We start from the raw sequence: 14,415 nt of genomic DNA on the forward strand, positions 1-14,415 counted from the left end.
ACACTGTGATGCCTCACTACAGACAAATGTTAAAACGTAGGCAAAAACAATTCTCTTATGGAAAGGTTCTTAGTGAGACAAGCAGTGAACCACAAGCAGGTCCTAATGGTACGCAGGCAAAACGTAGGAGAGAGAGTACCCCAGAGAAACCATCACTGCCTGATGTTATAATGGAAGGGGACTCCCCTTCCAAACAGTAACACCTCTCCTCCTCCCCTGTCTTCCATACGCCAACAAGAGTCCTCAATAAAGGTAAGATATACTTACTTTTTTATAGCTAGCATAAAAAGAATGTTATTCAGTATAAATTGTATTTTTAAGTTAATATTTTTGGGGGTGTGGAACGGATTAATTCAATTTACATTATTTATTATGGGAAAATTTGTTTCGAGTTACGAATTTTTGAGTCACCACCCGTCTCTGGGAATGGATTAAATTCGTAAGTGGAGGTACCACTGTACTACTTGTAAGTGGTACTACTTATAAAGTAAACTGTATTGTAGATTCAACTTTAATATGTCAAATTCCAAAAAATTTCCAGGTCAAAATGATTTGATACAATGATGAACCCTCAAACAGCATTTAAAAAAAATTGTACTGTGCCATAGGCACACTCAGAGAACACTGTATAAACATCAGAGGTCCGCGGTTGTTCAACATCCTCTCGGCAAGCGTAAGAAATACAGTATTACTGGGATAACCTTGGACATCTTCAAGAGAAGACAAGATAGTTTTCTCCAAGGAGTGCTGTACCAATCGGGCTGTGGTAGGTATGTGAACCTACGGGCCACTCCAAGCAACAGCCTGGTAAACCAAACTCTCACAAGTCAAGCCTGGCCTCAGGCCAGGCTTGGGGAGTAGAACCCCATCAAGCAGGTATCATTCCATTAAACAGCGTAAAAAAATAATTAAATTTTTTCTTCAGATATTGGAGATAAGCATATCAAGATCACAAATAAATGAAAACCTACATACCACAGAGGAGTCATGAAGTTAGACGAGTTTATTGGCTGCTGGGCAGGGCGGCTAGCAGCATTAGCACAATGACGAGTGACAGGATAGGTGCCGCGTGGCAATTTCAATTTCCATTTTTGCTTACTTTCTCACCTTATTTACAGTATTTATATTTTCTGGGCTCAAAGGATGTACTGTATTTGTATGTCATTAGTGATATTAATTGCCCATATACTGTAATATAAAACATGCACATTAACAGATACAGTGGTACCTCAGAATACGAGTATCCGTGTATATGAGTTTTTCGGAATACGAGCAGGATTTCCTCGGAAAATGTGTCTCGGAAGGCGAGGGTTGTCTCGGAAGGCGAGGGTTACCTCGGAATGCGAGTTTGTTGATACGCGTTCAGGCCGACCTAGCGCGTGGTGGTACGGCGATCGTCGCCCCTCCGCCCCTCAGTTTACCATTGTCTCCCGCCCAGTGACTATCCCCAACCCGTTCTCGCACTTTCGTATAGTCAATATTGACTTATTAAATACGTGCATATGTGACATACTAATTTATTGTGAATATTTTAGTTTACTTTGAAAAGCTTCATAGAAAACACCGACCTTACCTAACCTTCTTAATATGTTAAGATAAGCATCTCATTGCTTCGTAATTACAATTAATACTTAACCTGTACCTATAATAGGTTAAGTAATATTAATATTGAACAGGTCCTAAATCCTGACTACAACACCCAGAGAAGAAAAGAAGCCTTGGATCAGATAAGCCCATTCATTTATGCAACACAAGAAGACTGTCAGTTTAAAGTACAAAAGTGGATGTCACATACACATGCATAGCTAACTTACTAGAAAACTCTACTAACCATCGACAGGATTTATAGTGGAAAACAGGTTTTTTACATTACTCAGAAGCAAGGTGATTCAAAAGGAGTAAACTTGCAGAGGAGAAAATTTAACCCCTTAGACAAGGTGGAGTACATGTGGATGACATAAAAAACCAGCACTGAATATAATAAAATGCCAATTTTTGGATGAGCCCTGGTGGCTCACTGCAGCTATCCTGCTGAGATAGCCCCCCTGACTACAAAACCGCATTAGCTGTGCAGTTCAATTTGGCCTACCAATAACCAGCACCAGAACCTGGGCCCCCCATACAGGCACAGTAAACAGGTGACATACTGTCACCTCACCAGGGAAGGCACCCAGGTCAGCTAACCTAACCACTACTGGGCTCAAAAAGAGACTGACGCCTCACAACATGCCAAATGAACTTCCCAACAATGTAAACCGATAGAAAATCTCTTGAAACAAGCGGGCACTCATTTATCCACCCCTGTCAGGGGCCTGAGAGCTGAGTGGACAGCGCTTGGGATTCGTAGTCCTAAGATTCCGGGTTCGATCCCCGGTGGCGGCGGAAACAAATGGGCAGAGTTTGTCACCCTGATGCTCCTGTTCACTGAGCAGTAAATAGGTACCTGGGAGTTAGAGAGCTGCTACAGGCTGCTTCCCTGGGTGTGTAACAAAATGGAGGCCTTAACTAGACCACCACCAGAGATATACTCACAAACGACACCAAAACAATCGACAGATATACCAACAACACGAAACTGGACATCGGTGAGGCATTATACATAAAGCAAATCAAGCCACGCATCAATAGCCTACCTTGAGGTTACCTTGAGGTGTTTTCGGGGCTTAGCGTTCCTGCGGCCTGGTTGTCTACCAGGCCTCCTCGTTGCTGGACTGGTCAACCAGGCTGTTGAACAATGCTGCTCACAGCCTGACGTACGAGTCACAGCCTAGTTGATCAGGTATCCTTTCGAGGTGCTTGTCAAGTTCTCTCTTGAACACTGAGTGGTTGGCCCCTTATGTGTAGTGGAAGCGTGTTGAACAGTCTCAGGCCTCTGATGTAGATAGTTCTCTCTCTCTCTCTCTCTCTCTCTCTCTCAGAGTACCTATTGCACCTCTACCTTTCAACAGGGGTATTCTGCACATTCTGCCATGCCTAATGGTCTTATGTGGTGTTATTTCTGTGTGTAGGTTTGGGACCAGCCCCTCTAATATTTTCCACTTGTAAATGATTATGTATCTCTCCCACCTGCGCTCTAGAGACTACTTTTTTAGGTATTTTAGTCGGTCCAAATAGTTTAGATGTTTTACCGAGTGGATTCTAGCAGTAAAGGATCTCTGTACGCTCAGCAAGTCAGCAATTCCTCCAGCCTTGAAAGGGGCTGTCATCGTGCAGCAGTATTCCACTCTAGAGTGGAATATGCTGGAGATAGATATATATATTATATATATATATATATATATATATATATATATATATATATATAGATAATATATATATATATATATAATATATATATAATATATATATAATATATATTATATATATATAATACATATATATATCATATAATATATATTATATATATAATGCATATATATATTATATATATAATATATATTATATATATATAATACATATATATATTATATATATATTATATATATAATACATATATATATTATATATTATATATATATAATACATATATATATTATATATATATATATATATATATATATATATATATATATATATATATATATATATATATATATATATATATATATATATATATATATACACACACACACACACACACACAATTGAAGGTTATTAACAATCCATAAGCAACAGGGCTCCATTAAGGAACATATAATCTCTTCCCACAACCAGACCATCACCAGAGAAGTCTTAACAAACAACACAGATATCATCGATAGATACAGCGATAGCAGGCGGCTTGACATCTGCGAGGCACTACACATCAAGAAGTCAACACCAGCAATCAACAGCCAATTAATGCACAACTATATTCTACCCACTTCAAGACTCCGCACCAATATAGAAGCATCAAGAAATATGGGCCAATAGGCCCTTTGCAGTTACTTCCATTCTATACCAATTGCACCGTGTTCTGTCTTGTGTTGAAAGTTTTGTTCGCCTCATCCAAAACTGTTGTAACATAGCACCTCACCCAAATGCGAGTATATAAGACGAAAGCTATTTAAACGATAGCATAGTAAAACTCTGTTTAGTGTTTGCAGGTTATAGTTGTGTGTGTGTAAACTAAAGTCTTTGAAAATGTTATAAGTTATTACGAAACGCGTTCAAGTGTCGCGTCAGACTAGAAATAAAATTGAATTTTGGAGAATTGATTTTTCAATTACCATCAACAGTAAAAAGAAACATAAGAAATATTGAGAAAATTCATGTTAGAATTATTACTCTTACTTTTTCGGTCAGGTTTAATAACATGTGTTTACAAGAAAAACTGCTACCAAAATATACTAATATATATTATATATATTATATATATATGTATATATGTATATATGTATATATGTATATACATACATACATACATACATATAACTGAAAACTCACACCCCAGAAGTGACTCGAACCCATACTGCCAGGAGCACACTGCTGGCGTACAGGATCCCTTAATCACTCGACCAACACGACCGGACAAAAGAGGATGGTAGCCAAGGCTATTTCCATCCCCCCGCCGGCACTCGGTTAGTAATCTTGGGCATGGTATTTTATCAAATCACCTCATTCTTTGGAGCACATGTGAGGAACATAAATGCGAACAAATGTTGTTCGCATTTGATCACTACCTACAAAACTCTCAAAAGGAATTGACTGGGTAGATAAAGATAAACTGTTTAACATAGGTGGTACATGAACAAGGGAACACAGGTGGAAACTAAGTAGCCAACTAAGACACAGGGACGTTAGCAAGAACTTTTTCAGTGTCAGAGTAGTTAACAGATGGAATGCATTAGGCAGTGATGTAGTGGAGGCTGACTCCATACACAGTTTCAAATGTAGATATGATAGAGCCCGGTAGGCTCAGGAATCTGTACACCAGTTGATTGACTGTCGAGAGGCGGGACCAAAGAGCCAGTGCTCAACCCCCGCAAGCACAATTAGGCGAGTACCTAAAGAAAGATGCATGGCCAGAAAACAGGATTGGTTGAACAGAAATTGCGAGAGGGCCAGAGACCATGACACAAAAATGGAATCAATATAAGAAGAGGCCAAACCCTCAAACATACCAGCGATACAAAGATGCGAGGAACAACTACACAGCAAAAAGGAGAGAGGCAGAAAGAAATTTTTAGATAGCAGAAAAATGTAAAACAGAACCAGGCCTATTCTACAAATTCATAAACAACAAATTGCAGGTAAAGGATAATATCCAGAGGTTGAAAATGGGAAACAAATTCACGGAAAATGATAAGGAAATGTGTGAAACATTAAATGAAAAGTTCTAAAGTGTGTTTGTACAAAATGATATATATATATATATATATATAATATATATATATATTATATATATTATATATATTATCTATATATAATATATTATATATATATATATATATATATATAATATATATATATATATATATATATAATATATATATATAGATAATATATATATATATATAATATATATATAATATATATATAATATATATTATATATATATAATACATATATATATCATATAATATATATTATATATATAATGCATATATATATTATATATATAATATATATTATATATATATAATACATATATATATTATATATATATTATATATATATAATACATATATATATTATATATTATATATATATAATACATATATATATTATATATATATATATATATATATATATATATATATATATATATATATACACACACACACACACACACACAATTGAAGGTTATTAACAATCCATAAGCAACAGGGCTCCATTAAGGAACATATAATCTCTTCCCACAACCAGACCATCACCAGAGAAGTCTTAACAAACAACACAGATATCATCGATAGATACAGCGATAGCAGGCGGCTTGACATCTGCGAGGCACTACACATCAAGAAGTCAACACCAGCAATCAACAGCCAATTAATGCACAACTATATTCTACCCACTTCAAGACTCCGCACCAATATAGAAGCATCAAGAAATATGGGCCAATAAGCCCTTTGCAGTTACTTCCATTCTATACCAATTGCACCGTGTTCTGTCTTGTGTTGAAAGTTTTGTTCGCCTCATCCAAAACTGTTGTAACATAGCACCTCACCCAAATGCGAGTATATAAGACGAAAGCTATTTAAACGATAGCATAGTAAAACTCTGTTTAGTGTTTGCAGGTTATAGTTGTGTGTGTGTAAACTAAAGTCTTTGAAAATGTAATAAGTTATTACGAAACGCGTTCAAGTGTCGCGTCAGACTAGAAATAAAATTGAATTTTGGAGAATTGATTTTTCAATTACCATCAACAGTAAAAAGAAACATAAGAAATATTGAGAAAATTCATGTTAGAATTATTACTCTTACTTTTTCGGTCAGGTTTAATAACATGTGTTTACAAGAAAAACTGCTACCAAAATATACTAATATATATTATATATATTATATATATATATGTATATATGTATATATGTATATACATACATACATACATACATATAACTGAAAACTCACACCCCAGAAGTGACTCGAACCCATACTGCCAGGAGCACACTGCTGGCGTACAGGATCCCTTAATCACTCGACCAACACGACCGGACAAAAGAGGATGGTAGCCAAGGCTATTTCCATCCCCCCGCCGGCACTCGGTTAGTAATCTTGGGCATGGTATTTTATCAAATCACCTCATTCTTTGGAGCACATGTGAGGAACATAAATGCGAACAAATGTTGTTCGCATTTGATCACTACCTACAAAACTCTCAAAAGGAATTGACTGGGTAGATAAAGATAAACTGTTTAACATAGGTGGTACATGAACAAGGGAACACAGGTGGAAACTAAGTAGCCAACTAAGACACAGGGACGTTAGCAAGAACTTTTTCAGTGTCAGAGTAGTTAACAGATGGAATGCATTAGGCAGTGATGTAGTGGAGGCTGACTCCATACACAGTTTCAAATGTAGATATGATAGAGCCCGGTAGGCTCAGGAATCTGTACACCAGTTGATTGACTGTCGAGAGGCGGGACCAAAGAGCCAGTGCTCAACCCCCGCAAGCACAATTAGGCGAGTACCTAAAGAAAGATGCATGGCCAGAAAACAGGATTGGTTGAACAGAAATTGCGAGAGGGCCAGAGACCATGACACAAAAATGGAATCAATATAAGAAGAGGCCAAACCCTCAAACATACCAGCGATACAAAGATGCGAGGAACAACTACACAGCAAAAAGGAGAGAGGCAGAAAGAAATTTTTAGATAGCAGAAAAATGTAAAACAGAACCAGGCCTATTCTACAAATTCATAAACAACAAATTGCAGGTAAAGGATAATATCCAGAGGTTGAAAATGGGAAACAAATTCACGGAAAATGATAAGGAAATGTGTGAAACATTAAATGAAAAGTTCTAAAGTGTGTTTGTACAAAATGAAATCTTCAGAGAACCAGTCACAATAAGAATTCCAGAGAACAATATAGAGCACATAGAGGTGTCTAGACGAAGTGGAAAATACACTCAAAGAGTTAAGAAAGAACAAAGCAGTTGGCCCAGATGGAGTTTCACCATGGGTTCTGAGAGAATATGCACCTAAGCTCAGCATTCCACTAGCAATTTTTCAGACATTCCTGTGTACAGGAGTTGTAGCAGATGCGTGGAAAAAGGCTAACATAGTTCCAATCTACAAAAGTGGCAGCAGAGAAGACCCCCTCAATGAAGGACCTGCATCATTGACAAGTGTAATACAGTAGTCAAAATATTGGAAAAAATAATTAAAACTAAATGGGTAGAACACCCTGAGAAGAACGATATAATAACAGACAGACAGTATGGTTTTCGATCGAGAAGATCCTGTGTAACAAATTTACTCAGTTTCTATGATCAAGCCACTGAGATTTTACAAGAAAGAGGAAAGAGATTTAACAAGAAAGAGGACTGCATCTAACTGGATCTAAAAAAAGGCTTTTAACAGTTCTACATAAGTGGTTGTTCTGGACACTGAAACATATTGGAGGAGTGACAGGTAGGCTTCTAATATGGATGAAAATTTTTGATAGAAAAACGAGGGCAGTAATTAGAGGCAATGTATCGGACTGGAGAAATGTCGCAAGTGGAGTACAGTGCCACAGCGTTCAGTTCTTGCACCGGTGATGTTCATTGTCTACATAAACGATCTACCAGATGGAATACAGAATTATATGAACATGTTTGCTGATGATGCTAAGATACTAAGGAAGATAAGTAAGTTAGATGATTGTCATGCCCTTCAAGACCTGACAAAATAAGTGTATGGAGCACCACTTGGCAAATGGAATTTAATGTTAGTAATAAATGCCATGTTACTGAATGTGAAACAGGAGAACATAAACTCCACACATCCTATAAATTACGTGAGAAATCTTTAAAGAATTGTGATAAAGGAGGATCTGCTTGATAGGGGTGGTTCTAGATAGAAAACTATCACCTGAGGACCATATGAAGAACATCGTGTGAGGAGCCTATGCTACACTTTTCTAACTTCAGAATTACTTTTAAATACTGTACATGGATGGGTAAATAATAAATATTAATAAAATAAAATTAAATCATTTTGAAAAGGTATTTTGGTAAATAAAAAAAAAGTAATTTTTGAAAAGGTAAAGGTATTAATTTTGAAATTGAAAACTAAATAAAATTGTTCACGACTTTTGTTAGACCAAAGCTGGAATATGCAGCAGTTGTATGGTGGCCATATCTTAAGCACATAAACAAACTGGAAAAGGTGCAAGACATGCAACTAAATGGCTCCCAGAACCGAAGGACAAGAGCTACAAGGAAAGGGTTAGAACCATTAAATATGACAAAACTAGAAGATAGAAGGAAAAGAGGCGCTATGATCACTACATACAAAATAGTACTGTAACAGGAAATGATAAAATTGATATGGAAGAATTCCCGAGACCTGGAACTTCAGGAACAAGAGGTCATAGATTTAAACTAAACAAAGCTACCAAATAAACACTGTATAAGAAAATTCACTTTTGCAAACAGAGTGGTAGACAGTTGGAACAAGTTTGGTGAGATGGTGGTGGAGGCCAAAACTGTCAGAAATTTCAAAGCGTTATATGACAAAGTGTGTTTGAAAGACCTCCTTGGGACACCACGAGTGTAGCTCTCATCCTGTAACTACACTTAGGTAATTACAGTCGTCCCGCCCCTCACTTAGCGAGCGATTTTGGCCTGGGTTTATATATTTTGGCCGGGGATAATTAACTAGGCACCAATCCTTAACTGTAACCTCTGTTTACCCAGCAGGGAAAGGGTACCTGGTTGTAAACAGTTTGGCGGGTCGTATTCCAGGGAAAATTATGATTAAGGACCTGACCGAAACGCTATGCATGCTAGTGGCTTTACAAGAATGTAAAAACTCGTATATATAAATAAAATGTAAAAAAAAAATGTGGTAGGACAAATAGGCCTACGCTGGGGAAAACGTTGCAGTACAAGACCACAAACTTCGCATATGACCTTTCACCCGGTAAAGTATCCTCTTGTACACCTAAGGGCACTTCATGTTCTCTCATAGATCACATGTACAAAGCAGTAAGGAGTGAGGCAAGGCGCAGCAATAAACGAGGCCACCTCCATGCTCCACAAGTAAACATTCTCGGGTGGCTTTGGCTTGGCTGCTCTGTCCAAGCTTCACTTTTCCCGCCTCGTTTATTTTTCCCACAGGATAATCACAATTATGATCAATACCACACCTGGTACACTTGATTCCATGCGTCACTGACTTCTAATTGTTTACATTCACTTTCTATTGCGTGTATTTGGCGAGGATCCGTCATGGTAAGCGGCCTGTGGCGGCTGGGAACATGTCACTACAGCTGCCGCCGCGCTCACTACCTCGCTATATACTCAACACTCTTCTGAAAACACCCTTAATCTATCTCATTTCAACACAAAAGTTATCGCATTTTTAGAGATTCATATCGCAAACATTATTATTTACATGTTTTACTTTACTTTATTCATATCCAAAAATACAATATAATATCTCATGGAGGTACTTTAACATAAATCTGCACTCGAGAAGTGCAACTGAATTTAATAGCTTCTTTTCATCAATTGGTGCTAATTTTGCCAAAAAATCCCAGAGACGCAAACACATTTTAAGTTTGTGCATTGAATTTTGTAACTAGATCATCAAGACTGTAACTTACTTAGCTAAATGAATTATGCTGTTCCGTCCAATTCAATTTCTTTCTTTATTATGCACCCCATACCCATCCCGTATCCTGTGGGCGGTGGTGTAAAGGATTACAGAGGCACATAATCGGTTCAGGAACTGAACCCTCTAGTTCGTTTAGCTAAGCAAATAACAATTTTGCACATGACTGTAAAGCTGCCGCCCAGTTGGGTGGGTGTGCAGCAAGACTAGTAACTGTGTGACTCACCATAGATGTAAAGTGCCTTGTATAGTGACTGTTGTGAGCCTCTTGTTGATCACTTGTGACACAAAAGATTATTGATGTGTGTATTTGTGTGGGTGATTACATATGTATGTGTGTTATTTATATATATATATATATATATATATATATATATATATATATATATATATATATATATATATATATATATATATATATATATATATATATATATATATATATATATATATATATATATATATATATATATATGACAATGTCAGACCACGGAGGAAAAATGAAACAGGAAATTTCCTTAAGTACTTTCGTATATTAAATACATCTTCAGAAGGTCAAGGACCTTCAGAAGGACCTTCTGAAGATGTATTTAATATACGAAAGTACTTAAGGAAATTTCCTGTTAAATTTTTCCTCCGTGGTCTGACATTGTCACATTCTTAATCACGTGTTTACTTTCGTGATATACACACATATATATATATATATATATATATATATATATATATATATATATATATATAATATATATATATATATATATATATATATATTATTAAATATGACCGAAAAAGTAAGATTAATGATTCTAACACGAATTTTCTCAATCTTTCGTACATTTCTTTTCACTGTTGGAGGTAAATCAAAAACCAATTCTCCAAAATTCATTTTTATTTCTAGTCTGATGCGACACGAGCGCGTTTCGTAAAACTTATTACATTTTCAAAGACTTTAGTTTACAAATACACAACTGAATAGAACTGATTGATTGATTGATTGATGAAGATTAAACCACCCAAAAGGTGGCACGGGCATGAATAGCCCGTAAGTGGTGGCCCATTTGAGCCATTACCAGTATCAATAGATGATACGGGAGATCTGTGGAGGTGCGACTGCACCCTGCGTGACGGGAGATGTCTCCCGTGCGTGAATAGAACTTACGCATCTCCGATTTTATATCTACATTTGAGTGAGGTGGCATTAATAGGGTATTAATTTCATCAACACAAGACAGAACAAGAGGTGGCATTAATAGGGTATTAATTTCATCAACACAAGACAGAACACGAAACAATGGGTATTGAATAGAAGTGTTTGTAGAAAGCCTATTCAATACCCATTGTTTCGTGTTCTGTCTTGTGTTGATGAAATTAATACCCTATTAATGCCACCTCTTGTTCTGTCTTGTGTTGATGAAATTAATACCCTATTAATGCCACCTCACCCCATCCACCTCACTCAAATGTAGATATAAAATCGGAGATGCGTAAGTTCTATTCAGTTGTGTATTTGTAAACTAAAGTCTTTGAAAATGTAATAAGTTTTACGAAACGCGCTCGTGTCGCGTCAGACTAGAAATAAAAATGAATTTTGGAGAATTCATTTTTGATTTACCTCCAACAGTGAAAAGAAATGTACGAAAGATTGAGAAAATTCGTGTTAGAATCATTAATCTTACTTTTTCGGTCATATATAATAATATATGTCTACAGGAAAGACTGCTACCAAAATATACTAATATATATATATATATATATATATATATATATATATATATATATATATATATATATATATATATATATATATGTATATATGAAAAATATTATATATTAAATGGGGACCATTCAGGCTTGTTCGCATATATGTATATATATATATATATATATATATATATATATATATATATATATTATATATGTATATATATATATATATATATATATATATATATATATATATATATATATATATATATATATATATATATATATATATATATATATATATATATATATATATATATATATATATATATATATATATATATATATATATATATATATATATATATATAAGGGATAAACATAGGGGCTGCAGAAGGCTTATTGGCCCATACGAGGCATCTCCTATCTAAACACAAAGATTAATCCAGTGTAATTGGCCTGTTATGTTGGACATTGTCTTCTGTGTTGGCATCGATATGTTCTTGTCTTGTCCTTACTCTCATGGTGGGTAGAGTAAATAGTTCCGTGATTTGGGTGTTCATGGTAGGTCGCTCTATTCTTATGTGAATTGCCAATTCACATAAGAATAGAGCGACCTACCATGAACACCCAAATCACGGAACTATTTACTCTACCCACCATGAGAGTAAGGACAAGACAAGAACATATCGATGCCAACACAGAAGACAATGTCCAACATAACAGGCCAATTACACTGGATTAATCTTTGTGTTTAGATAGGAGATGCCTCGTATGGGCCAATAAGCCTTCTGCAGCCCCTATGTTTATCCCTTATATATATATATATATATATATATATATATATATATATATATATATATATATATATATATATATATATATATATATATATATATATATATATATGACACTGAAAAAATTCTTTCTAACGTCTCTGTGGCTCATCTGGGTACTAAGTTTTCACCTGTGTCCCCTTGTTCATGTTCCACCTGTGCTGAAGAGTTTGTGTTTGTCCACCCTGTCAATTCCACTGAGAATTTTGTAGGTGGTTATCATGTCTCCCCTTACTCTTCTGCTTTCCAGGGATGTGAGGTTCAGCTCCTTTAGCCTTTCCTCGTAGCTCATTCCTCTCAGTTCCGGGACAAGCCTGGTGGCATACGGCTGGATCTTCTCTAGCTTTGTCTTTTGTTTAACTAGGTATGGACTTCAGGCTGGAGCTGCATACTCCAGGATTGATCTTACATAAGTGGTATTCAGGGTTCTGAAAGATTCCTTACACAAGTTTCTAAAGGCAGTTCTTATGTTGGCCAGTCTAGCATATGCCGCTGATGATATTCTTTTGATGTGGGCCTCTGGGGACAGGTTCGGTGTGATATCAACCCCCCAAATCTTTCTCTCTCTCTTTGACTCTTGCAGGATTTCACCTCCCAGATGATACCTTGTGTTCATTTATATATGATACTGTATAGTTATGGGTAAGTTAGATTAGGTTATACATTACAGTACAGTACAGGACCTAGATTCACGAAGCTCCATGTATTTCTTCGTAAGTAGGTTTGCTATGAAGGTTCCTAAGTATGCCCTAAGAAGATGCTTAGGTGCAATTCACGTAGGTCCACTTAGGAAGATATTTGTTGGTTCACTTGCGTGCCGATAGAGGTCACTACTAAGTTTCGTTTGGCCAATCAGAGAGCAGCAACATTCTTCATATTGAAGATTGTTAAGTAGAAGATTTTAATTGTTAATAGCATTATATTGTCGTTTCAATATTGAACACGTACACATATGCGAAACGTTCAAAGCTGGTGTCCGAAGTGGTAAAAATATTAGTGTGCAATGTTGTCAATGTTGTTGTTGTTATAGATTCAGCTACTTGGAACAAGTTCCAAGTAGCACGGGCTATGGTGAGCTCGTAACTTACCTGGCACAGGAGCGGGGCAAGTAGCATGGGCTATGGTGAGCCTGTAGTGGACTTACCTGGCACAGGAGCTGGGCAAGAAGCACGGGCTATGGTGAGCCCGTTGTAGACTTACCCGGCACATGAGCGGGGCAAGTAGCACAGGCTATGGCGAGCCCGTAGTGGACTTACCCAGCACAGGAGCTGGGCAAGTAGCACGGGCTATGGTGAGCCCGTAGTGGACTTACCTGGCACTGATGTTGTCAATGTACAGAGTGTCTTGTATCCCTCCATAGCTGGGTGCGCCGACCCGGTTGCTTGATGCGGCAATACAACATTACATCCAGAAATACTGTACAAGTTTCACATCCTGTTTAGCAATTCTCTTGCCCAAAATATAAACAACTACACAGCTGATCTTAGAGAAGGTAAGAGTTGGGGTACAAAATGCACTTCAAAGTATCTTTTAATAAATGTATGATGAAACATTCTAAAATATTTTTTTTCCACAAAATATCCTTGTAAAAATAGAGTGCATCCTATGTGAGGGCAAGTCTTTTATGC

At 36.4% G+C, this 14,415-nt stretch overlaps 1 protein-coding gene across 5 annotated transcripts in view; it reads right to left on the reverse strand.

Annotated features, from left to right (window-relative positions):
- Positions 1-9,943, reverse strand: part of Ptp61F (Protein tyrosine phosphatase 61F) — a 132,428-nt gene extending 122,485 nt beyond the window's left edge. For 3 of the 5 annotated variants that reach the window (XM_045753952.2, XM_045753951.2, XM_045753950.2), the window contains exon 1: positions 9,778-9,928. In XM_045753952.2, coding sequence (XP_045609908.1) covers positions 9,778-9,861 — 84 coding nt within the window. In that variant the 5' untranslated portion in view covers positions 9,862-9,928. Of the gene's footprint in view, positions 1-9,777 lie in introns of all 5 variants that reach the window. The other 2 variants (XM_045753953.2, XM_045753954.2) reach the window with 2 other exon arrangements.
- Positions 9,944-14,415: the final 4,472 nt, after the last annotated feature.

The sequence above is a fragment of the Procambarus clarkii genome, chromosome 30, assembly GCF_040958095.1.
Source record: "Procambarus clarkii isolate CNS0578487 chromosome 30, FALCON_Pclarkii_2.0, whole genome shotgun sequence".
NCBI lineage: Eukaryota > Metazoa > Arthropoda > Malacostraca > Decapoda > Cambaridae > Procambarus > Procambarus clarkii.